At 44.5% G+C, this 27,673-nt stretch overlaps 1 protein-coding gene across 2 annotated transcripts in view; it reads right to left on the reverse strand.

Moving 5' to 3' along the window:
- LOC137305442 (circularly permutated Ras protein 1-like) overlaps positions 1–27,673 on the reverse strand; it is a 114,935-nt gene that overhangs the window by 71,651 nt on the left and 15,611 nt on the right. For both annotated transcript variants that reach the window (XM_067974263.1, XM_067974262.1), the window contains exons 5-9: positions 24,555–24,641; positions 22,910–22,998; positions 13,678–13,857; positions 10,388–10,435; positions 3,807–3,896 (exon numbers count right to left, since the gene is read on the reverse strand). In XM_067974263.1, coding sequence (XP_067830364.1) covers positions 3,807–3,896; positions 10,388–10,435; positions 13,678–13,857; positions 22,910–22,998; positions 24,555–24,641 — 494 coding nt within the window. The remainder of the gene's footprint in view (positions 1–3,806; positions 3,897–10,387; positions 10,436–13,677; positions 13,858–22,909; positions 22,999–24,554; positions 24,642–27,673) is intronic.

Here is a 27,673-nt window from a genome sequence, read left to right on the forward strand (position 1 = left end):
TGGACAAAAGAGCTGAATTCCAGAGGTGAGGTGAGAGTGACTGCCCTTGACATCAAGGCAGCATTTGACCGAGTGTGGCACCAAGGAGCCCTAGTAAAATTGAAGTCAATGGGAATCAGGGGGAAAACTCTGCAGTGGCTGGAGTCATACCTAGCACAAAGGAAGATGGTAGTGGTTGTTGGTGGCCAATCATCTCAGCCCCAGGGCATTGCTGCAGGAGTTCCTCAGGGCAGTGTCCTAGGACCAACCATCTTCAGCTGCTTCATTAATGACCTTCCCTCCATCATAAGGTCAGAAATGGGGATGTTCGCTGATGATTGCACAGTGTTCAGTTCCATTCGCAACCCCTCAAATAACGAAGCAGTCCGAGCCCGCATGCAGCAAGACCTGGACTGCATCCAGGCTTGGGCTCATAAGTGGCAAGTAACATTCGCGCCAGACAAGGGCCAGGCAATGACCATCTCCAACAAGAGAGAGTCTAACCATCTTCCTTTGACATTCAACGGCATTACCATCACCGAATCCCCCACCATCAACATCCTGGAGGTCACCATTGACCAGAAACTTAACTGGACCAGCCATATAAATACTGTGGCTACAAGAGCAGGTCAGAGGCTGGTATTCTGCGGCAAGTGACTCACCTCCTGACTCCCCAAAGCCTTTCCACCATCTACGAGGCACTAGTCAGGAGTGTGATGGAATACTCTCCACTTGCCTGGATGAGTGCAGCTCCAACACTCAAGAAGCTCAACACCATCCAGGACAAAGCAGCCCGCTTGATTGGCACCCCATCCACCACCCTAAACATTCACTCCCTTCACCTCCAGCGCATTGTGGCTGCAGTGTGTACCATCCACAGGATGCACTGCAGCAACTCGCCAAGGCTTCTTCGACAGCACCTCCCAAACCCGCAACCTCTACCACCTAGAAGGACAAGGGCAACAGGCACATGGAAACAACATCACCTGCATGTTCCCCTCCAAGTCACACACCATCCCGACTTGGAAATATATTGCCGTTCCTTCATAGTCGCTGGGTCAAAATCCTGGAACTCCCTTCCTAACAGCACTGTGGGAGAACCTTCACCACACGGACTGCAGCGGTTCAAGAAGGCGGCTCACCACCACCTTCTCAAGGGCAATTAGGGATGGGCAATAAATGCCGGCCTTGCCAGCGACGCCCACATCCCATGAATGAGTTAAAAAAAAACACGTCTCTGTTCCAAGGAGAACAACTCCAGCTTCTCCAGTCTGTCCACATAACTAAAGTTCCTCATCCCTGGAATCATTCTAGTAAATCTCTTCTGCACCCTCTCTAAGGCCTTCACACCTTTCCTAAAGTGCGTGCCCAGAACTGGACACAATACTCCAGGTTGTGGCCGAACCAGTGTTTTATAAAGGTTCATCATGACTTCCATACTTTTGTACTCTAGGCCTCTATTTATAAAGCCCAGGATCCCATATGCTTTTTTAAAAACTGCTTTCTCAACCTGCCCTGCTATCTTCAACGATTTGTGCACATATACCCCCAGATCTCTGTTCCTGTACCCCTTTTAGAATTGTGCCCTCTAGTTTATATTGCCTCCCCTCGTTCTTCCTACTGAAATGTATCACTTCGCATTTTTCTGCGTTAAATTTCATCTGCCATGTGTCCACCTATTTCCACCAGCCTGTCTATATCCTCTTGAAGTCTATCACTATCCTCCTCACTGTTTACTACCCTTCCAAGTTTTGTGTAATCTGCAAATTTTGAAATTGTGCCCTGTACACCCAAGTCCAAGTCATTAATATATATCAAGAAAAGCAGTGGTCCCAAGACCGACCCCTGGGGAACACCACCGTACACCTCTCTCCAGTCTGAAAAACAACTGTTCACCACTACTCTGTTTCCTGTCGCTTAGCCAGTTCTGTATCCATGTTGCTACTGCCCCCTTTATTCCATGGGCCACAATCTCGATGATAAGCCTACTGTGCAGCACTTTATCAAACGCCTTTTGAAAGTCTATATACACCACATCATCCGCACTGCCCTCATCTACCCTCTCTGTTACCTCATCAAAAAACTATCAGGTTATTTAAACACGATTTGCCTTTAACAAATCTGTGTTGGCTTTCCCTAATCAATCCACACTTATCCAAGTGACTGTTAATTCTGTCCCGGATTATCGTTTCTAAAAGTTTCCCCACCACTGAGGTTAAACTGACTGGCCTGTAGTTGCTGGGTTCATCCTTACACCCTTTTTTGAACAAAGGTGTAACATTTGCAATTCTCCAGTCCTCTGGCACCACCCCCGTATCTAGATGTTTGAAAGATTATGGCCAGTACCTCCACAATTTTCACCCTTACCTCCCTCAGCAACCTAGGATGCATTCCATCCGGACCGGATGACTTATCTACTTTAAGTACAGCTAGCCTTTCTAGTACCTCCTCTTTATCAATTATTAGCTCATCCAGTATCTCAACTATATCTTCCTTTACTGAGACTCTGGCAGCATCTTCTTCCTTGGTAAAGACAGATGCAAAGTACTCATTTAGTACCTCAGCCATGCCCTCTCCCTCTATGAGTAGATCTCCTTTTTGGTCCCATCCCGCCTCTTACTACCCGTTCACATGCCTGTAGAAGACTTTTGGATTCCCTTTTACGATGGCCGCCAGTCTATTCTCATACTCTCTCTCTGCCCCTCTTATTTCCTTTTTCACTTCCCCTCTGGACTTTCTATATTCTGCCTGGTTCTCACTTGTGTTATCAACCTGACATCTGTCATACACCCCTTTTTTCCATTTCATCTTATTCTCTCTCTTTTTTGTCATGTTCTTAATGGTGAGAGACTAGGAACAGTGGAGGAGTAAAGGGAATTAGATGTTCAGGTACAAAAATCATAAAGCTAGTGCACGGGTATAAAAAGTAATCAAAAAGGGTAATGAAATGTTGGTCTTTATCTAAAGGAAGTTGGAATACAAAGGGGAGGAAGAGATGCTTCAGTTGTACAGAGTCTTGGTCAGACCCCATCTGGAGTACTGCGTTCAGTTCTGGGCACTGCACCTCAAGAAGGATATATTGGCCTTGGAAGGGTGCATTGCACAGTCTCCAGAAGTTACCAGAAGATTGAGAGGTGATCTAATCAAGGTGTTTAAAATGATGAAGAGGTTTGATGGAGTAGAAACAGAGGAACTATTTCCTCTGGTGGGGGGATTACAGAACAAAAACAGCATAATCTTAAAATTAGAGCTAGGTGATTTAGGAGTGAAATCAGGAAACACACAAAAGGTATTGGAAATCTGGAACTCTCTCCCCAGAAGGCTGTGGATACTGGGGGTCAATTGAAATTTTCAAGCTAGAGATCGATAGATTATCTGATTAGGGTATCAAGGGATTACGGAACAAAGGTGGGTAAATGGAGTTGAGGTACTGATCAGCCATAATCTAATTGAAAAGTGAAATAGGTTCGACGGGCTGAATGGCAGCTCACCACCACCTTCTCAAGGGCAATTACAGATGGGCAATAAATGTTGGCCTTGCCAGCGAGGCCCACATCCCATGAACGAATAAAAAAAATGGCCTCCTCCAATTCCTATGCTCCTAATTAGTTATTACACAATTGACAAATGCAAGTTTAAGCCTTTGCTAAAGGAACAGCAGGCATCAGAATCGCCTCATGAGTGACATGGTACCCAACATGATTCTTCCTGTCCACGGCATGAATGCACGCCAGAGCATATTAAGTACTTTTCCACCAGATGGAGGAGCCTCTTTGTAACCTCCAGTATCGCTGAAGAGTTTGGTCATTCAGCTTCTCCTCATCTACCTCATTGTTGAAGGTAACTAAGGCGACTCTCATCCCAGGTGATGTTTGAAAAAGATAGTCCAGTGACTGGATCACAGCCTCTTGTACAGCCTGCAACAAAGCAATACAACAGACCAGGTTAGGGGTGAGTGGCTCATTTCATATGTAGCGTGCTCACTGATGGGAAGGTCATCCATTTTTTTTGTTTCAGGTACAGTCAGTTCTGCTATTTATCTATGAAGTTGCCCATATGGTTTGCCCCCGTCCACCTGACCAGGGTCCACCGCCCCCCCACCCCCGTCCACCTGACCAGGGTCCACCGCCCCCCCACCCCCGTCCACCTGACCAGGGTCCACCGCCCCCCCACCCCCGTCCACCTGACCAGGGTCCACCGCCCCCCCACCCCCGTCCACCTGACCAGGGTCCACCGCCCCCCCACCCCCGTCCACCTGACCAGGCAAGAGGTGTAAAATTATTTTTAAATATTTAATTAGATTGAGAGTGTATTTTGGAGGTTTTATGCTAGATATTCTCATTGAGTACAGCATCAAAAAGTGAATCTCCAGTCCCCATTGAACCAGGGTGTGCTTTTATCAGCCTATTATTTTGATAAATAAAGAGACCCAGAGGTCGAACTGGGAACTCTTGATACTGGACTCTTGTTATTGGAATATATTACACGCTCATGCTCGGTACGAGGATTATTATAATTTCTATCAGCCTGTGGCTCAGACTACAACCCAAAACACAAATTTAACATTAAGCAATTAAATGAATCGTACTCAGTACAATCAGTAGGGTAAATTTTGCAAGACCCCATGCTGCCATCAGTACCTTGCACACAGTCAGCACATAGCAGATAACTGGATGTAGCATGCCCGATTATTTGATATTCAATGTATAGGAGGTCCCACAGCAGTACAGGCCTTGCAAAAGTTACCCCAGTATATTTACAGTAATTACAAACTTTACTATTCTCCTCAAAATGTCAAAAAAAGTTTCTACTGTGCAAATTCTCAGCATAAAATTGATCCTTGAAACATGATTGTTACTTTATATTTGGTAAAATGCGACCGTGGAGAGTCAGCCTAGCCCCTAGCTCATCTGGTTTTAGAATGCCCCACCGGTTACTGAGTACAAGCAGCCAAATATAAGACCACAGAGCTGTCTGTCAAAGGATCATAGGCCTTGTGCCTATCACTAACCAAAACCACATCTTCACCCTGGAAACAGCTGTTAAGCAAATCAAAAAACCTCCCAGAATGTTAATGATCTGAGATTGCTGGAAAATAACACTTTCCAAACAGTTAACAAGAACACGACTCAACAGATTAATGCCAGTAACTCTACATTCAATACATATTTGCATATTGAACCCCTTTTGTTTGACAGGCACCAGCTGCATGCACATATTAATGTGTTAGGTATACCAGGCTAAAAAGGTATATTCCTGTAGCTCAAAAACAACTGGTAGTGATCAATTTTAACCCCATATGCTGGGACAAGCCAGAAAGAATCCAATCAATAATCAAAGAAAGCCAAAGTACTTGTTTTGTCCCACAGTTTTGTACTGTTTGCTTTGTGAGCCATTGGGATGGAGCCTGAAGGAAGCGCCAAGTTCCATAGATGTTCTGATGAAAGGTCCTCGACCTGAAACGTTAACTCCGTTTCTTTCTCCACAGATGCTTCCTGACTTGCTGAGCTTTTCCAGCATTTTCTGCTTTTATTCCATGGATGTTCTGAAGCTTTTTATCCATTTTAAAATATATATTTAGTACTGGGTTGTGATATTAACTTTTTGTCCTATTCCCCACATTTTATTTCAAGAAACCAAACATTACAAACAAATAAGATTACAAATTGGAACAGGAAAACTGGTAAACATTTAACAATTAATGGCCCATCTAGAAATACTTAACAGTCCAGATACAAGCCTTTAACAATTAACAGTCCAGCTATAACAACATTTGAGGCTGGAAGTCCAGGAGCTTCCCAACTCCGACAGTTCAGGGTTGAATAGGATACTGAGGTTCCGAATGGTCTGGTTCAGCCTGAGCAAATGGCTGGGAAGGAGATGGAAGAGAGTCAGTGGCAAGGGATTGCAGCTTACAGCAGGGGGTGACGATGATGGCTTCGGTCTTACCAATGTTGAGCTAAAGGTGTAATTCATCCATGAATGGATGTTGGACAAGCATACGGACAGCACAGAAGCAGTGGAAGGGTCAAGAGAAGAGGTAGAGGTCATCAGGATAAATGTGGAAGCTCACCCCATGTCTATAGACGATGTTGCCAAGGAGCAGCATGTAGATAAGAAGCAGCTGAGGGCCAACGTTGGATTCTTGGGAGACTCTATAGGTGATGGGTGGGGGAAGAGAAGCCATTGTTGGAGATATGCTAGCTGTGTTCGGATAGCTTTAAACAGAACCATGCAAGGGCAATCCCACGGAGCTGGGAACAGTGGAGAAGCACTGGAGGAAGATGATGTGGTTTAACGGCATCAAACTCCACATGGGGTCAAGGAGGGACAACTCACCATATTTAGAATCATGACTTTAGCTGGAGCCATTCTAGTGTATTGAGGAGGTCATCCACCCAGCTCCCTTGTACCTAGCTGCAGATTAGGAAATTTCCTGGTATCAGGAGGAAGGTGAAGGTAACTGTATTTCTCCATTTAGTTCAATTTTTTTTAAAAAAACGTGTCCATCAACCATGGCACAAATTTAAGTGGGAACTTCAGCCTCCTCTGTGAGGTGTCAATTCAAACATTGTACAAAAAGGACAAATGTTGTGCTCGATCTCTTTTATTGTGCCCAAACTGCATAACACATTCTTCTTGAAGGTGGTGATGGCAGCTGAGGATCAGCAAACAGATGTTGAGGTGTCTGGGATGAAGCTCCTGTTAGGGGCTTTCTCAGTGTGAAGTACAGTACCATAGTTGGTACAGTGCAGGAGAAGGCCATTTGGCCCACAGTGCCTATGCCGGCTCTTTGAAAGAGCTATCTATTTAGTCTCATTCTGCTGCTCTTTCCCCATAGCCCTGTAAAATTTTTTTCCCTTCAAGTTTTTATCTAATTCCCTTTTGAAAGTTATTATTGAATCTTTCAGTCAGTGCATTCGAGATCATTACAACTCGCTGCATAAAAAAGTGTTTCCTCATGGTTGCTTCTGGCTCTTTTGCCGATCACCTTAAATCTGTGTCCTCTGGTTACCAACCCTTCTGCCACTGGAAACAGTTTCTCCTTATTTACTCTGTCAAAACCATTCATGATGTTGAGCACCTCTATCAAATCTCCCCTTCTCCTTCTCGGGTTCTAAGGAGAACAATCCCAGCTTCTCCACATAACTGAAGTTCCTCATCCCTGCCACCATTCTAGTAAATCTCTTCTGCACCCTCTCTAAGGCCTTGACATTCTTCCTAAAGTGTGGTGCCCAGAATGGAACAATACTCCAGCTGAGGCCTAACTACTGCAATAAATGCTGGTCATGAATGAATAAATAAAAAGGTTTAGCATCACTTCCTTGCTTTTGTACTCAATGCCTCTTAATAAAGCCCAGGATCCCATATGCTTTTTATTTTTAAAAACAGCCCTCAACTTGTCCTGCCACCTTCAAAGATTTGGGTATGTGCACTCCCAGGTCTCTGTTCCTACATCCCCTTTAAAGTTGTATCATTTAGATCACATTGACTCTCTTCATTCTTCCTACCAAAATGTATCACTTCACACTTCTTTGCATTAAATTTCATCTGCCATGTGTCTGCCCATTTCTCCAGTCTGTCTATGTCTTTCTGAAGTCTGTTACTATCCTCCTCATTGTTTATTACATTTCCAAGTTTCGTGTCATCTGCAAACTTTGAAATTATACCCTCTATACCCAAGTCCAGGTCATTAATATATATCAAAAGGAACAGTGGTCCTAACACTGACCCCTGTATACTTCCCTCCAGTCTGAAAAACAACCGTTCACCACTACTGTTTTCTGTCGCTTAGCCTATTTTGTATCCACGTTGCCACTGTCCCTTTAATCCCATGGGCTTTAGTTTTGCTAATAAGTCTATTTATTATGTGGTACTTTATCAAATGCCTTTTGAAAGTCCATATACACATCAACCACACTACCCTCATCAACCCTCTGTTACTTCATCAAAGAACTCAATCAAATTAGGCAAATATGATTTTCATTTAACAAATCTGTGCTGACTCATTTATTAACCCATCCTTTTCCAAGCACCAATTTTGTCCTGGATTATTGTCTCTAAAAGTTTCCCCACTACCAATATTAGGTTGACTGGCCTGTAGTTGCCGGGTTTATCCCTCTCCCCTTTTTTGAACGGAGGTGTAATATTTGCAATCCTCCAGCACCATCCCCATATCTAAGGAGGATTGGAAGATATCCTTGATGTCTGAACAGCCATCCACCAATGTTTTGCACCCTTCAAATAGAGCACAGTTGTAAAATGGAGGCTTCAAGGCTGCTTACTGGATAACAGTCACTGATTAAATGAATGAAAACCCTTTTCTTCCAATAAGGCCAAGAGGGTGACTTGAAGAGCCCTGATGCCCACATGGATACAATGTGTAATTCTTTGCCCTTGAAGGTAACCTGCCATCGGTGATGGCTAGGTGTTGTGTCCAACTGATGATTCCATGCCATAGGAAAAATGAAGATATTGCCCTGTGGAAACATAGTGGTAGTCAGTTCCTTGTCACATGTCTACTCAGATGTCTCCTGGGGTGGCTTGGATGGTTGTGGCAACTTGAAGGCTTCATGTTGTGGTAAACTTCACTTCTACTGGCAGACCTATTTCTGATCCAGATGCTGTCTGTAGATCACTAGGCAGAAAATGGCACAACTCTGGCAATCTGTTGTGAAACAGAGGTGGCAAAGAAAGGATACCTCAGACTTGTACAGGTGAGAGTCCCAGAGTAGTGATAGGTGTGACTTATACAGGTGCAAGTCGCGGAATAGTGACAAGTCTGCTTTCTCCAGATGTAGGTCCCAGAAGAATGATACGTTTGACTTGTCTTGGTGCAGACACCAGGGTTATAATACGTCTGGTCAGAATGCCTTAAGGGCTGTTTCTCTGAACTTGCTGACCTTTTACCAATTCCTCTTCCTTATTTCAATTATACTGTGCTGCTGGGGCACTCGCTATGGGGAGGGTGGGGGGGCAGAGAAGTGTTATTGCAGTACCTTGACACTGCAGATCAGTGTTGGCCAAGCCAGATACAGTTCAAGCAAGAGGGCTGAATGGCCCGGAGTTTAAATTTTCCTGTTTTAAAAAAATGTGATCAATTGTTACAGGGAAACCAACATTAAAAAGTACTGCTGGACCATACTTCCACCAGGATTTAGTTTTGGCACGCACTATATAGCAGCCTCATGCATGAGAGAAAGCATGCCTAGTAATCAGCAGCCAGTGTACCATAATTGGCTGCACCTACCACATCTCCAGGTCCTGATACACCTACCTGGCAATAATCACAGGGAACAGACACGGCTCGGGATTCCGTAGCCATTTTTTTCCCCTAAAATAGGGCCCAGATTTGAGCCATCTTAAAACGCGTTTTGAGCAAAAGCTTGTCTAAAAGTGGTCACCTGCTCCAGATAGGCCCATGGCTGAGTAGTCAATCCAGTGACCGTTGACAGGTGTTTTAAATGCAGATGGGTCATAGTTTCAAAGAATTCCCAAACAATGGCCCATTCGTTAGCAATCTGATAATTTTCTGGTCATTTTTTGATCCCTGCTGGTCTTTGAAGGGAGGCTTTTTAAAAATCAGCAGATATGGGGCAGTGCAAGTCACCTGCCATTAAAAACAAAGCCAGAAACCAGACCACTTGAGGCAGCAAATAACATCACGGAGCCTGCGGAAGACCCAAATTCGTAACATTGGCAGAAAGACGGACACAGAGCTATGTCACCTGCTAGAAAAACCACTGCATTTACCATGCAATATTGGGCTGGCATAGTCAGAGAATTAATTAAGCTATCTGCCTACACATTGTAGGCATGTTGCAACCCTAACCTATCAGGACAGCACCATCAAGTGGCAAAGAAGCCACACTCAGCATAACCACCTCAGGCAGCATTGCCTCCACTTTAGCAGCCATCAGACAGGGGGTTGGGGGCTGGGTTGCTGCCTACCTGCACCTTGGGTTTCCTTTCATTTCATGTTTCTATAACTTCTCTCTACTCTCCCCCCTTCAGCCTTGGCAAAGCCTGCCAGTTGGTTAAAATGCCGTCTAAGCTTTTTCTATGGTTGTGATAATTTTGGCTGTCTATTTTGACACTTCCTTTTATTGTCTGCATTCCTTTAAATTTCACCTACACAAAATTTTTACTCCCCCCCACCAGTGTGCTGTGCGCCAAATCTACACCAGGATTTACGCATAATTGTTATAATGTGCTGACCATGGAGAATTGGAAGCAAACAGCAAATTTCATTTCGGGTAACAACCATCTCAAACCATTTGGGTGTAGACAGCAGAATATCTATGTTCGAGTCTCTGCAGACAAAGTGAGCACTTCGATGACAATGGACAGCAACATGTGTTATATTCTACATTCTTTTCTAGTTTAAAAGTATTTGAATGTTTCGTACCTGTAAGCGGGACATGTAGAGCATTTTCCTGTTGCTGCTTGTGTTCACCTGCAACCAAACAGGTACCAGTAGTTAAAAACACATTTCTGGAAAGAATTAACTCACCTGCCAAAAAACAAAATTAAAACAAAGAAACAAGAACCAGCATTTATATAGTGCCTTTCACAACCTCAGTACATTGGCTGTGAAGCACTTTGCAATGAAATACTTTTCAAGTGTAATTATACTAACCTGGGACAGAAAGATTTTGAGCTGGGTTAGAGGGGATACAAAGTTGAAGAGGGGATATTAACTTAGGTCAGGGGGGCCATACAAATTTACAGCATAGAAGAGGGCCATTTGGTCCATTGTGCATGTGCCATTATCCACTTAGTGACACTCCCCCACCCCTTCCCCGAATCCTTTTAAATTTTGCTTTTTTGAATATTTATCCACTTGGCTTTCAAAAGAATTTGGAAACTGCTCCTGCCACTGTTTGTGGTAGGGCAGGCCATGTCCTAACAACCCTCCGCATAAAATAAAAAGTCCTAATGTCTCCCTCCTACTAACCTCTCCCTTCTTTCGGTAATGATCTTAAATTTATGCCCTTCAACTTACGGATTAGTGGAATAATTTCTCCCTATTTATCTTTTCAAAACCTTTCATAGTTTTGAGCTTAAGGAGAGACAGGACTGCTCTCCTGATTAAGAGGGGTTACCAACCCGAGTCAGAGAGATAATAACCTGCAGCAGAGGGGTTACTAACCTGAATAAGGATACCGAAACACAGATTTTTACCTATTTGATATGGAAGGAATTTTTGATTTAATTTATATTGTGTTATTGATATAAAGTCAGGTTTAGGTTACAAAGTTATCTTCTAGAGACACACAAGTTATCTAGGAATGATTAGAACAGTTAGTTGGAATAGCAGACAAATCAGCTGTCAAAGATGTGTACTCTTGTTTACCACATCAGTTTTGAGACAATGCAAAATGAACCAGAACATTCAGGAGTTATTAGCAACTTTTATGCTAGAATGGTTACCTTCAATATGCCCAATGGGTGCAGCTTAGATAAACAGACACACAGTTGACATAGCTCCCACACCAAAGAGGTTTCTCATTTAAGGTGATCAATTTTGATTGGCAACCATGTTTCCATGCTTTCCAAATCTTGTGCCGAAGTAATGGCGACCTATTAGGAGACATCCCAAGAAAATTCCCGGTCCTTGGCTCCAAAAATCTGCAACGGTGCATCCTGGGGCAAGTGCCAGAATGTGCCAAACAGAATCACTGCCACTGATACTTTCTGGGGTCAGCGGATGGTTCCCATATCACCCTACCAATGGTGGGCACTCCCACCAGTAATATGTCTGAGGTGCCTGCCTGCCTCCCTAAGGAGGCCTCAAACGGCAATGTTGTTTGCCAGTTTGGGGGGTGTTGTGTTCCAATAACAACTTGCATTTATATAGCGTCTAACGTAGTAAAGTTTAGCAAAGCACTTCACAGAAGCATTATCAGACAAAATATGACACCGAGCCACATAAGGAGATATTAGGGAATGTTAAACAAAACCTCGGTCAAAGAGGTAGGTTTTATGGAGCATCTTAAAAGAGGGAGTAAAGAGGCAGAGAGGTTTAAGGAGGGAATTCCAGAGCTTAGGGCCCAGGCAGCTGAAGGCACAGCCGTCAATGGTGGTGGGGAAGGAAATTGGGGCTGCATGAGACACCAGAATTAGGAGACCGCAGAGATCTTGGGGGTTGTAGGAGGTTAGAGATAGGGAGGGGCGAGGCCATGGAGGTATTTGAATACAAGAATGAGAATTTTAAATTTGAGGCGTTGCCGGACCAGGAGCCAACGTAGGTCAGCAAGCACAGGGGTGAGAGGAGAACTGGACTTGGTGCGAGTTAGGAGACGGGAAGCAGAGTTTTGAATGAGCTCAAGTTTACAGAGGTTGGAAGATGGAAGGCTGGCCAGGAGAGCATTGGAATAGTCGAGTCTGGAGGAAACAAAAGCATGGAAAAGGGTTTCAATAGCAGTTGAACTGAGGCAGGGGCACAGACGGGTGATATTGTAGGCGATGGAGAGGATATGGGGTTGGAAACTCAGCTCAGGATGTAATAGGATGCCGAGGTTGCGAACAGTCTGGTTCAGCCTCAGGTGGTGGACAGGAAGAGGAATGGAGTCGGTGGCTAGGGAACTAAATTTGGGGCGGGGGCCGAATGGCTTTGCTCTCCCAATGTTTAATTGGAGGAAATTTCTGCTCACCCAATACTGGATGTCAGACAAGCAGTGTGACAAATCAGAGAAAGTGGAGGGGTCAAGAGAGGAAGTGGTGGCGAGGTAGAGCTGGTGTCGTCAGTGTACATGTGGAATCTTACATTGTGTTTTCGGATGATGTCGACGAGGGGCAGCATGTAGATGAGAAATAGGAGGGGGACTCCAGAGGTAACTGTGTGGGAGTGGGAAGAGAAGCCATTGCCGGAGATTCTCTGGCAGCGACTGTATAGATAAGAATGGAACCAGGTGAGGGTAGTCCCACTCAGCTGGACAACAGAGGAGAGGTATTGGAGGAGGATGTTGTAGTCAAAGACCCAGAAAGATAAGATGAACCTTGGCTCCCTTTTCAAGAGAGCTGACAATATATTAGAATTTTTTTGTTTTCAATCTTTGTGGGTCTAGGACATAACCCAAACCTGGACCCCCGCTGGGTGGGGCCCACATCTGCCGTTCAAAGTTCCGCCCAGCTAGAGAGGCCAGGGATATAGGAACTCCCCACACAACAGGTCCTGGCTTAATTTACAGACCTTCTGGAGCACTCTTCTGCTATAACAGGAGCGTGCAGAAGGGCCATAGATTTCCAAACAAGGGTGTCAGCTTTGGTTCAGTGGTAGCACTTTTTCCTCAAAGTCAGAAGGTTGTAGATTCAAGCCCTAATCCAGAGACTCGAGCAATAAACATGCAGCAGAGGCGTAGAAGAAGGTTTACAGCCGCCAGTATCATACGCCATTTCTATGTAAATCAGGCTTGTTAAGACATGAGCCTTGAATTCTCTCATGGCTCTTTGGGTTACACTGTATTGTCCAGCATCCCTAACATTGGAAGCTGTGCTAGAATGGAAAGGAAGAATAATATTGCCAATGGAAGGAAATATAACAATTTTGAGAAGAAAATTGGCCTTTAAGCTCACTTTGCACCTGCACCAGTGTAGAGTACCAACCGTGCAAATATACTGCATCATCCACAGTATTACCAGAATAAAGGTTACAGCTGTCCTCTCACTGCACAGTCAGGCTCTCAGTCTAATTACCTCGAATGTCACACTCATACTGCCGGAGATATCAACACAGAACACAACCAGTGAATCGTCGATATGTACAGAGGTCATGGGGTTAGGAACCTGGATGTAAGTCTGATCATCTCCAAGACCGGTGTTACTGGATCGATAATCCAGAGCATTGTTTTGGCTGCAGAATTCACATGTCCACATCTGAGGGTAAACAGAATCTTCTAGTCAGCAGATACTGAGGAAGTTAAGATACATGGCTTATATATATATATATATATAAAAAAAATCAGTGTTTGGATAAATGAGGTGAGATTAATCATTAAAACCATGCAAGTTTATAGCAAAGAAAGAGGCCACTTGTCCCATCAGGTCTGTGCCAGCTCTTTACTAGAGCGATCCATAACTAATCCCACTGCCCCACGCTCTTCCAATAGCCTTGTATCTTTCTCGGCATCAAATATTTATTTAATATTTCCTTAAAAGATGAAATGACCTCTGCCTCAACTACTCCCCATGGCAAAGCATTCCATACTCCAACAACCCTCTTCGGAAAGAAATTACTCCGAACCCTTCTCCATACTCTTGAGTATAGGAAATTGAAGGGTGATCTTATAGGAGGTGTTTAAAATGCTAAAAGGATTCAATAGGGTAAATACACAGAAACTATTTCCTCTGGTGGGGGAAATCATGAACAAGGGGACATAATATTCAAATTAGAGCTAGGCCACTCAGGAGCGAAAACAGGAAGCACTTTTTCACAAAGGGTAGAGGAAATGTGGAAATCTCTCCCCCAAATGGCTGTGGATGCTGGGGGACAATTGGAGCTTTCAAGACTGAGATAGATAGATTTTTGTTAGGAAAGGGCATCAAGGGATATGGAGCAAAGACGGGAAAATGGAGGTCAGGTGCAGATCAGCCATGATCTAATTGAATGGCGGAGCAGGCCCGAGGGGCTGAACTTTCAAATAGATTGGGATAAGCAGGCGAGTTTATGTCAGAAAGGTAGTGAATTTCTTGAGTGTGTTCAGGATTGTTTTCTGCAACAATATGTCCTAGAACTAACAAGGGGGCAGGCCATATTAGATTTAATAATGAGTAATGAGCCAGATTTAGTTAACAGCCTAATGGTGTGTGAACATTTATCTAATACTGATCATAACATGACCGAGTTCAACATTGTGTTTGAAAGGGAGAAACTTGTAACAGCTATTAAGATTCTAAATTTAGGTAAGACCAACTTCAATGGGATGAGACAGAGACTGTCCACAGTAAACTGGGCAAATCTGTTAATGGGTAAAATGACAGAAGATCAGTGGGAAGTGTTCAAAAAAGAATTTAACGTGATACAGAACCAGTTTATACCCAAGGGGCAAGAGCTCGACTTGCCAAAAAAAAGCCAGAGACGACAAAAGAGATAAGGGACAACATAATACTCAAAGCAGCAGCATACAAAAATGCAAAAAATAGTACAGATCCAAGCGACTGGGAGAGATATAAAGAACATCAAAGGGTAACAAAACAGATAGTAAGAGCTACAAAAGGGGAGTATGAAAAGAAACTTGCAAGGGATATAAAAATCAACAAAAAAAAATTTACAATTATATTAGGAAAAAGAGGGTGGTCAGGAGCAATGTGGGCCTCTTAAAAACAGATAATGGCGATACTGTAAATGAAAATAAGGAAATGTTGGTCATGTTAGATAATTACTTGTTGGTATTTATAGTAGATGAAGAGGATAGCATGCTGGACACCCCGAGGAAACTAATTTTCAATCAGGGATGGGGACTCACCATAATTAACACAAGCAAATTAACAGTAATGAAGAAAATAATAGCACTAAAGAGTGACAAATCCCCAGGACCAGAAGGTTTCCATCCCAGGGTTTTAAAGGAAGTAGGTGAGCACATTGCAGATGCCCTAACTATAATTTTCCAAAGTTCTCTCAATTCAGGATCCGTTCCTTTAGATTGTAAAATTGCATGTCACTCCGCTATTTAAGAAAGGTGAGAGGGAATCCAGGAAATTATAGACCAGTTTGCCTAATGTCTGTTGAAACTACTAGAGTCAATAATTAAGGATAGAGTAACTGAATACCTTGAAAATTTTCAGCTGATCAGAAAGAGCCAGGATGTAAAGGATACGTCATGCCTGACGAACCTGATTGAATTTTTTGAAGAGGTGACAAAAGTAGTGGACGGGGGAAATGTATATGGATGTTGTTTATATGGACTTCCAGAAGGCATTCGATAAGATCCCTCATAAGAGACTATTAGTTAAGTTGAAGCTCATAGAATTGAGGGCAAATTATTGACCTGGTTAGGAAATTGGCTGAGCGGCAGGAGACAGAGTAGGTATAATAGGCAGGTACTCAAAATGGCAGGATGTGACTAGTGGTGTTCCACAGGAATCCATGTTGGGGGCCTCAGCTAGTCACTGCATTTACTAACGACTTAGATGATGGGATAGAGAGCCACCTATCCAAGTTTGCCGATGACACAAAGATAGGCAGTATTGTAAATGGAAGCATAAAATTACAGAGATATTAATAGATTAAGTGAATGGGCAAAACTGTGGCAAATGGATTTCAATGTAGGCAAGTGTGAGGACATCCACTTTGGACCTAAAAAGGATAGATCAGAGTACTTTCTAAATGGTGAAAAGCTTGAAACAGTGGAGGTCCAAAGAGACCTTAGGGGTCCATCTACATGTCATGGAAAGTACAGAAAATAATCAAAACAGGTAATGGAATGCTGGCCTTTATATCTAGAGGACTAGAATCAAGAGGGTAGAAGTTATGCTGCGGCTATAAAAAGCCCTGGTTAGACCACACCTGGAGTACTGTGTTCAGGTTTGGTCACCGGACCTTAGGAAGGATATATTGGCATTGGAGGGAGTGCAGTGTAGATTTACTAAAATGATACCTGGCCTCCAAGGGTTAAATCATGAGGCGAGATTACACAAACTAGGGTTGTATTCCCTGGAATTTAGAAGATTAAGGGGTGATTTGATCGAAGTTCAAGATATTAAGGGGAATTGATAAGGTAGATAGAAAGAAACTATTTCCACTGGTTGGGGAGTCTCGGGTTAAGGGACAAAGACAAAAATTGCTGCTAATAAATACTCAATAAGTCAGGCAGCATCTGTGGAGAAAGAAACAGAGTTGACGTTTCAGGTCCATAACCTTTTGTCAGAACTGGAAGAAGCTGAAGATTAAACAGTCTTTAAGCAAGTACAGGGCCAGGCAAAGAGGTGGGGGGAGGGGAGGGAAGGAAAGAACAAAAGGGAATGTCTCTGATAGGGTGGAGGGCAGGAGTGATTAAATGACACAGGTCCAACCCTCACATGGTCATTAAACCTGCTGACAAGGGCAGCACTGTTGTTGTTTGGCGAACAGACCTCTACCTTGCGGAGGCTGAACGCCAACTCTCCGACACCTCATCCTACCTTCCCCTGGACCATGACCCCACCGCCGAACATAAAGGCTCCTCTCCTCTCCTCTCCTCTCCTCTCCTCTCCTCTCCTCTCCTCTCCTCTCCTCTCCTCTCCTCTCCTCTCCTCCAACCCCACACAGGCCTCTTCTACCTCCTTCCCAAGATCCACAAACAGGACAGCCCTGGTAGACCCATCGTTTCAGCCTGCACTTGCCCAATGGAACTTATTCCTATCCCTATTCTTTTTTTATCCCCCTTTGTCCCGTCTCTTCCGACCTACATCCGCGACTCTTCTGACGCCCTCCACCACTTCAACAGTTTTCAGTTCCCTGGCCCTAACAGTCTCCTTTTCACCATGGACGTCCGGTTCCTCTACACCTCCATCCCCCACCGAGGGGGGGAGGAGTCGTCATCCTCGTCCTCCTCGAGGCGGAGCTTGTTCTTATGTTGACTCCACGCACTTCCTCCAAATAAATGGTGTCGCTATGGGAACCTGTATGGGTCCTAGCTATGCCTGCTGCTTTGTGGAATACCTGGAACATTCTTTGTTCCAGTCCTACTCAGGTCCCCTACCTCACCTCTTTTTCCGGTACATTGATGACTGTCTCTGTGCATTTCCTGCTCTCGCCCTGAATTGGAAAATTTCATCAACTTTGCTTCCAATTTCCACCCTTCCCTCACCTTCACATGGTCCATCTCCGACTCTTCTCTTCCCTGACTTCTCTATCTCCATTTCCAAGGATATGTTGTCAACCAATATCTACTATAAGCTCACCGACTCCCAGTTACCTTGATTACACTTCTTCCCACCCCGCTTCCTGTAAAGACTATATTCCCTTCTCCCAGTTTCTCCGCATCTGTTCTGACGATGCCACCTTCCACACCAGTGTTTCAGATATGTCTTCCTTTTTCCCTTAATCAAGGATTCCCCTCCACTGTAGTTGACAGGGCCCTCGACCATGTCCATCTCATGCAAGTGCAGGAGATGAAACACCTGCCCTTTCAACTCCTTTCCCACCGTCCAGGGCCCCAAACAATCCTTCCAGATGAAACAGCGATTTACTTGTACTTCTTTCAATTTAGTATATTGTATTCGCTGCTCACAATGCGGTCTCCTCTACATTGGGGAGACTAAAATGCAGATTGGGTAATTGCATTGCTGAACACCTCCACTCAGTCCGCAAGCGTGACCCTGACCTTCCGGTCGCTTGCCATTTTAATTCACCATCTCACTCCGACCTCTCTGTCCTTGGACCAGCACCTCATCTTTTGATTAGGCACTTTACAACCTTCTGGACTTGTTGATTTCAATAACTTCAGATTATAACCACTGCTCCCATTTTTTCAGACAGCAAGTGCTGGTAATAGTTCTGCTGTCGCCATTTACAGCTCCTCTAGACCCATCTTTTGTGTCTTTACTTGTCCCATTACCACCCTCCTTGCCTTGCACCATCATCCCTATAGTCATTTAATGATTCCTGCCCTCCACCCTATCAGAAACCTTCACTTTTGTTCTTTCCTCCAACACCTCTGCCTGGCTCTGTACTTGCGTAAAAACTTAAATCTTTAACTTCTTCCAGTTCGGACGAAAGGTCATTGACCCGAAATGATAACTCTGTTTCTTTCTCCACAGATGCTGCCTGACTTGCTGAGTATTTCCAGCATTTTGTTTCTTTTTCAGATGTCCAGCATAGAATCATAGAAAGGTTACAGCATGGAAGGAGGCCATTCGGCCCATCGAGTCTGAGCCGGCTCTAAGCAAGAGCAATCCAGATATTCCCAATTCCCCACCCTGTAGCCCTGCAAATTTTTTCCATTCAAGTACTTATCCACTTCCCTTTTGAAGGCCATGATTGAATCTGCCTCCACCACCCCCTCGGGCAGTGCATTCCAGATCCTAACCACACACTGCATAAAAAAAGTTTCTCCTCAAGTCACCTTTGGCAAAAGAACCAATCACCTTAAATCGATGTCTTCTGGTTCTTGACCCTTCTGCCAATGTGAACAGTTTCTCTCTATCTACTCTGTCTAGACCCTTCATGATTTTGAATACCTCTATCAAATCTCTCGCAACCGTCTCTGTTCCAAGGAGAACAACCCCAGCTTCTCCAGTCTATCCACATAACTGAAGTCCCTCATCCCTGGAATCATTCTAGTAAATCTTTGCTGCACCCTCTCTAAGGCCTTCACATCTTTCCTAAAGTGAGGTGCCCAGAACTGGACACAATACTCCAGTTGTTTTATAAAGGTGCATCATGACTTCCATACTTTTGTACTATTTCCACTGTTTATAAAGCACAGGATCCCATATGCTTTTTTTAAAAAAAAAACTGCTTTCTCAACCTGCCCTGCCACCTTCAACGATTTGTGCACATATACCCCCAGATCTCTGTTCCTTTACCTCTTTTAGAGTTGTGCCCTCTAGTTTATATTGCCTCTCCTCATTCTTCCTACCGAAATGTATCACTTCGCATTTTTCTGCGTTAAATTTAATCTGCCACGTGTCCGCCCATGCCATCACCTTGTCTATATCCTCTTGAAGTCTATCGCTATCCTCCTCACTGTTTACAACCCTTCCAAGTTTTGTGTCATCTGCAAATTTTGAAATTGTGCCCTGTACACCCAAGCCCAAGTCATTAATATATATCAAGAAAAACAGTGGTCCCAGCACCAAATGCTGGGGAACACCACTGTACATTTCCCTCCAGTCCAAAAATCAACCCTTCACCACCACCACTCTGTTTCTTGTCCCTTAGCCAATTCTGTATCCATGTTGCTACTGTCCCCTTTCTTCCATGGGCCACAATCTTAACGATAAGCCTACCGAGTAGCACTTTATCAGACGCCTTTTGAAAGTCCATATACACCACATCAACTGCATTGCTCTTGTCTACCCTCTCTGTTACCTCATCAAAAAATTCTATCAGGTTAATTAAACACGATTTGCCTTTAACAAATCCGTGCTGGCTTTCCCTAATCAATCCACACTTGTCCAAGTTACTGTTAATGCTGTCCCAGATTATCATTTCTAAAAGTTTCCCCACCACTGAGGTTAAACTGACTGGCCTATAGTTGCTGGGTTGATCCTTACACCCTTTTTTGAACAAGGATGTAATGTTTGCAATTCTCCAGTCCTCTGGCACCACCTCGGTATCTATGGATGTTGTTCCTACATATCTCTCAAACTCTCTCTCCGCTATCTCATCTTCACTCTTTGGTGGCCTATAATGCACACCAAGAACTGAACCATTCCTCTTCCAATTAGTTAACTCTATCTAGATGGATTCTGTCTTAATGCGACCCCCAGGATATCCTCACATTCTAGCACTGACAGAATCCTCCACTAACCCTGCTACCCACTCCCTTTTCTCCCACCTTCCTTTCTCTCCTGAATATGTTCTAACCAGGAGTAATGGGGGAATAATTGGATTGCAGTAGCCTGTCGGTCGGTGCCAACTGAGTACAGGGAACAATCCCTGCACCGGAACCGGTAGGAACAAGGCCCGATCTAAACTGGACCTCGGGTCTCATTTTAATGAGACTGGTGACCTGTGGATGTCCGCTGTGTGTCCCCAGGCAGCTCACCGGTGAAGCAGACATCAGTTTAAGGCTGCTGCGGCGCTGGCAGTGGCCTTCAGGTAGATCATAGAATCATAGAAGTTTACAATATGGAAACAGGCCCTTCGGCCCAACATGTCCATGTCGCCCAGTTTATACCACTAAGCTAGTCCCAATTGCCTGCACTTGGCCCATATCCCTCTATACCCATCTTACCCATGTAACTGTCCAAATGCTTTTTAAAAGACAAAATTGTACCAGCCTCTACTACTGCCTCTGGCAGCTCGTTCCAGACACTCACCACCCTTTGAGTGAAAAAATTGCCCCTCTGGACCCTTTTGTATCTCTCCCCTCTCACCTTAAATTTATGCCCCCTCGTTATAGACTCCCCTACCTTTGGGAAAAGATTTTGACTATCTACCTTATCTATGCCCCTCATTATTTTATAGACTTCTATAAGATCACCCCTAAACCTCCTACTCTCCAGGGAAAAAAGTCTCAGTCTATCCAACCTCTCCCTATAAGTCAAACCATCAAGTCCCGGTAGCATCCTAGTAAATCTTTTCTGCACTCTTTCTCGTTTAATAATATCCTTTCTATAATAGGGTGACCAGAACTGTACACAGTATTCCAAGTGTGGCCTTACTAATGTCTTGTACAACTTCAACAAGACATCCCAACTCCTGTATTCAATGTTCTGACCAATGAAACCAAGCATGCCGAATGCCTTCTTCACCACCCTATCCACCTGTGACTCCACTTTCAAGGAGCTATGAACCTGTACTCCTAGATCTCTTTGTTCTATAACTCTCCCCAACGCCCTACCATTAACAGAGTAGGTCCTGGCCCGATTCGATCTACCAAAATGCATCACCTCACATTTATCTAAATTAAACTCCATCTGCCATTCATCGGCCCACTGGCCCAATTTATCAAGATCCCGTTGCAATCCTAGATAACCTTCTTCACTGTCCACAATGCCACCAATCTTGGTGTCATCTGCAAACTTACTAACCATGCCTCCTAAATTCTCATCCAAATCATTAATATAAATAACAGCGGACCCAGCACCGATCCCTGAGGCACACCGCTGGTCACAGGCCTCCAGTTTGAAAAACAACCCTCTACAACCACCCTCTTCTTCTGTCGTCAATCCAATTTTGTATCCAATTGGCTACCTCACCTTGGATCCCGCGAGATTTAACCTTATGTAACAACCTACCATGCGGTACCTTGTCAAAGGCTTTGCTAAAGTCCATGTAGACCACGTCTACTGCACAGCCCTCATCTATCTTCTTGGTTACCCCTTCAAAAAACTCAATCAAATTCGTGAGACATGATTTTCCACTCACAAAACCATGGTAGATCCTGGGAAGAGGGGAAGCGATCAGGAGGGGGGCCAACCAGGGTATATCAATGATCTTCAACACTACAGTGGAGCCAGAAAGAGCAGGAGCTCCTGATCACTATCCAGCGAGTCCTGCTGGAAAGTGTGTGTGGTCATTGGATGAGGATAGGGTCAGGTTTGGCAGTAATCCCCCTCATGCCAAAACTCATCGTCCCAGCTCACAGATGAAGAGTGGCTACTTGGATGAGGTATTAGAGAGTGGCATGTTCATGTGGAATCTATACCCCAACAAGAATCAATCCTTGGGGAGACGGGGAAGAAAACTGGACGAAAAGTTAGGAATAGAGTTACCTGTATGAGTTCTGGTGGTGTGCTACGCTGATGTCAGCACACACCGCAGTAGGACATAGATGTGTCTGTGCCCATTCACCCACACAAGTGACTTTCCAGCCTGGGATGTGCTGTCAGGAGGGGGCTGAGTGTACATGAGCTGGGACCTTTCCATGTGACCTGCGACCTCTCAGCCAGTGTCAATGTTGTGTGGAAAAGACATACAATGAGGAGCAATTCCACACTAAATATATTGCATGATTTAGTAACGCGTGAGTTACCAAGCTCTCCTCACTGTATAAAAGCCACTTGCTCTCAGGTCTATACCAGATGGTCACTTGTACTAACTACAGACCCGAACATTACAAATTTAGTTGCTTTTTCCCCACTGGCCTTACACTGGCCAGAGATCAGGAATTTTATATTCCCCTTACTATGAACTATGAAGTTGTGTTTACACAATAGTTCGAAGGGAATCTCCAAGCTCAGATTCTGGATGGTGCGCCTGGTGAAGGGAAGCAGCACATTCCTTCTCTTACTCAATGTACTACATTCAATCAGCCCCTGGAGGGTGGCTCCTACTCACCGCGGCATGTGTGTCCTGTACCTTGCTGAAAGCAGACATGCCAGCCGAGCAATTCTGGCAGTACACTGGAGTCCCAGTCTGTGGCTTCACTGAAAATCAAAAAGTTAAATGCTAGGACATTACAGAGAACAAGGAACGAGGCCTGAGTGTGTTTCACACCAGCATTAGACTGCAAATACACACATATTTCATGCACCATTTCCTTTACAGCTCAAAGGTTAACAAGAGAACTATACTCTGCATCAGCTTAACCTAACAGTGGAGAACTTCAAATATCTAATCAGGTAGCTGGATAGTTGGTTCTTCAATATGCAATTTGAATTTTTACATGGTTAAGATAAAAAATGAGGTAGATTTTCCTCTTTGTTGGTCCTAATGAAGGTTCAGTTCCCAGGTGTAGTGAAGAGGCCCTGCTGCGATAGGTGTTCACCCCCACAATGTGCCCTGGAGTTTCCGAAATGGGTGGCACTGGACCTGGGCCTGCAGGAGGCGGAGGCCCAGTGTTAGCTACTGAGGTGAGAGGGGGCCAGTCATCCCACCTCGTTTTCCTCTCAATGCATCTATAGGGTACCCAGACCAAAGGTGACCCCAAAAAACTGGTAGTGGAGCTCTGACCAAGATGTTTCAGAGCAGGGCGACTGTGGGACACTACAATGGGACATGGAGGATTACTCTCCCCAATGATCTTCAGGCCTCAGCACCTTCTTGCTGCAGCTTTCCAGTGTGAACTATGCTTCTTTTTCCACCACCTAATCCAAGTACAGACTTCTGCCAAAGGCAGGCTTGAGCTGGCCACATGCCTGGGAGGCTCCAGGTGGAAAATCCACCCCCATTGGCTTAAACCGTGACCTGAAATTTAATACATCTTAAGAGTTAGAACATTCTAGAAGATGTTTCCATCATGACATAAAAACACACAAAACCAAACAAAACTAAAGTAAAATTTAATATTGTAATAAGCAGCGTGGGTTCAGCTTTTGGGACACATGAGGCAATAAGGCCTGCATGGGAGGCCTAAAGAAACAGCCACTCCTGACAGCTCAGCCTCAGACTTTCAACAGCCTCCCTTCCCTACAACTCTGCATACCGTCTGGACCGACCGGGTGGCTAGAGTTACACCGTCTGGACCGACCGGGTGGCTAGAGTTACACCGTCTGGACCGACCGGGTGGCTAGAGTTACACCGTCTGGACCGACCGGGTGGCTAGAGTTACACCGTCTGGACCGACCGGGTGGCAGCAAATACGCTGTTTCCATGGGTGAGCTGAGCTGCTAAGATTAGTAAAAGGGAAGGGGGCTCCCCCAGCAATGGGCAGAAGTACCTTTGTTGGGACAGGAGGAAGAGTGGAGGTAGTTTGGCTGCTCATTGCCCATGCAAATTGCAAATGGGGCCCTACAACCAGTGTAGGACCGTGATTTGCATATGGAAACAGCCTTCTGCCTGTGTCAGCTGCTCGTTTTCCAGGCAAGACATGGACAGGGGTCTGTTGGAGGAGGAGGTCCTCGTCCTCGTCCTCCATCAGTGCCATCAGGACAGGAGAATATTAACACTATCACGTGACTTGTACTGTAGGGATATTACATGCGCAATGCTTAATAAATTAGGTGGTACCATGTCTATAGGATCAATGAATTTTCATCTTTACCATTCTTGATGTCGACCAGCTTCCCCAAGTTCACCAACACTACATTGACATTCCCTTTTAGCTCTTCCTTTTTGTGTTTCAGAAATACTGGGAAAAAAGGAAACAAAGATTTTGATGGTGGTACCTGAGCTGTCAGGCCCAGGCCCAGTAAACATACTGCAGTGCGTAAGGAACGGTCAATACAGAGCCTGGAACCATTAAACACACACATTTTCAGAAGAAGCAGGTACAGTGGTGTACTGGCAATGGTCCTGGACCAGCAGCCCACAGGTGGTGAGTTCAAATCTCTATGGTAACTTGTAAAAGGGAATGCAATTCAACATGCCAGATTGTCGTACAAACATAATTAGTTCACTAATGTCCTTTAGGGAAGGGAGCGTGTCACTCTACTGGGTCTGGTCTCTGAAGTGGCCTAGCAAGGAACCCAGTTGGAAACAATCATTAAGGTGAAAAAAATCAGCAACTCAGGCATATCAAGAAAGGAGTTAGGCATTTTCACACATTGACAGGACAGACCCACCAGGTGGGGGCATGGTAGTATACAGTCGGGTGGGAGGGGCTTGGAAGCCCTCACCAGTGAAATCCAACAAAGTCAGGGAAACCTCTTGCCACTCACCACTCCGTCCCCTGTGATGAATCAGTAAGAAGGGTAAGAGATAAACTAGGAAATTATAGGCTTATTAGTCTAACATCAGTTGTAGGGATGTTACTAGAATCTTTTATTAGGGACAGAGTGACTGAGCATTTAGACAAATATGAACTGAAGAGAGAGAGCCTGCATGGATTTGTAAAGGGTAAGTTATGTCTAACGAATCTAGTTGAATTTTTGAGGATGTAACTAACATTGTGGATAAGGGAATGTCTATGGATGTTATTTATTTGGACTTCCAGAAGGCATTCGACAAGGTTCCACATAAGAGACTGAACAAAAATGAGCGCGCATGAAATTGGAGGCAACCTATTGGCCTGGATAGGGAATTGGTTAGGAGGTAGGAGACAGAAAGTAGGGATAATGGGTATGTGCTCAAATTTGGCAGGATGTGACTAGTCCCCCTAGGGATCTGTACTGGGGCCACAGCTTTTCACTGTATTTATAAATGACTTGGTTGAAGAAGCCGTATATCTAAGTTTGCTGATGACACTAAGTTAGGTGGCACAGTAAATAGTGTAGATGGGAGTAGAAAGTTTTAAAGGAACATTGATAGAGTATGTGATTGGGCAAAACTGTGGCAGATGGAGCTCAATGTGGGAAAAGTGTGAGGTTATCGACTTTGGGCCTAAGAAAGAGATCAGAGTATTTTCTAAATGGCGAGAAGCTAGGAACTGTGCATGAGCAGAGAGATTTAGGGGTCCAAGTACAGAAATCACTAAAAGCTAGTGGACAGGTACAAAAAACAATAAGAGACTAATGGAATGTTGGCCTTTATCTCAAGACGGCTGGAATACAAAGAGGTGAAAGTTAACCTGCACCTATACAGAGCTCTGGTTAAACCCCATCTGGAGTACTGCACCTCAGGAAGGATATATTGGCCTTGGAGTGGGTGCAGCACAGATTCACCAGAACGATACCGGGGCTAAAAGGGTTTAGTTATGAGGACAGGTGACATAAACTAGTCTTGTATCCCCCTGAATATAGAAGATTAAGGGGTGATCTAATTGAAATGTTTAAGATAATTAAAGGCTTTAATAGAAACTATTTCCTCTGGTGGGAGAGCCTTCAAATTAGAGCTTGGCAGTTCAGGGGTGATGCCAGAAAGCACTTCTTCACAAAGGGTAGTGGAAATCTGGAACTCTCTTCCCCCAAAAAGCTGTTTAGGTTGGGGGGTCAACTGGAGCTTTCAAGATTACTGCAGCATCAAGATGCCCAAAAGAGCTTTGAAGGACTTTGGTGGCTTCTGGAGTGGCAGCTAATAGTGCTGCCATAGATGCTTTGAACTGGACACTTCACAAGGCTTCAAAAAAGGACATAATTGGGACTAATTGGTCTGTGATGACACTGACCAGTAGCACCACAGAAACTGTGCGCAGCAACCAGTGAGCGCCGATGTCACTGCCTCTCTGGAGAGTAGCAACGAACCCACTTTCATAATGCCGCCCCCCCCCCCCCCAAAACAATATCTTCACACGAAGCAACTTCAGACGTGGGTCTGGCTCCACCTTGCTCCAATATCTGGGCCAGCAGCTACCCTCAGACTAGAATCACCTCAGGTTCCTACAACTCACGGGGAACTTTCCTGGCCTCCAACCGCATCTCTTGTAGACCTCCTCATAGGACTAGGAGATTAGGAACTCAAGGAAGTAAGTTAACTGGGACAAAGGATAGACACGGTTGAAAATTAATTGAATAAAGGGAGAATATAGTTGTTGGCATAGGAACATAGGAACAGGAGTAGGCCATTCAGCCCCTCGTACCTGCTCCGCCATTTGATAAGATCATGGCTGATCTGTGATCTAGCTCCTTATACCTGCCTTTGGCCCATATCCCTTAATATTTTTGGTTGCCAAAAAGCTATCTATTTCACATTTAAATTTAGCAATTGAGCTAGTATCAATTACCGTTTGCGGAAGAGAGTTCCAAACTTCTACCACCCTTTGTGTGTAGAAATGTTTTCTAATCTCGCTCCTGAAAGGTCTGGCTCTAATTTTTAGACTGTGCCCCCTACTCCTAGAATCCCCAACCAGCGGAAATAATTTCTCTCTATCCACCCTATCTGTTCCCCTTAATATCTTATAAGCTCCGATCAGATCACCCCTTAACCTTCTAAACTCTAGAGAATACAACCCCAATTTATGTAATCTCTCCTCGTAACTTAACCCTTGAAGTTCGGGTAGCATTCTAGTAAACCTACGCTGCACTCCCTCCAAGGCCAATATGTCCTTCCGAAGGTGCGGTGCCCAGACCTGCTCACAGTACTCCAGGTGCGGTCTAACCAGGGTTTTGTATAGTTGCAGCATAACTTCTGCCCCCTTGTACTCCAGTCCTCTAGATATAAAAGGCCAGCATTCCATTAGCCTTCTTGATTATTTTCTGCACCTGTTCATGACACTTCAATGATCTATGTACCTGAACCCCTAAGTCCCTTTGGACATCCACAGTTTTTAACTTTTTACCATTTAGA

Source organism: Heptranchias perlo, chromosome 40 (genome assembly GCF_035084215.1).
Source record: "Heptranchias perlo isolate sHepPer1 chromosome 40, sHepPer1.hap1, whole genome shotgun sequence".
NCBI lineage: Eukaryota > Metazoa > Chordata > Chondrichthyes > Hexanchiformes > Hexanchidae > Heptranchias > Heptranchias perlo.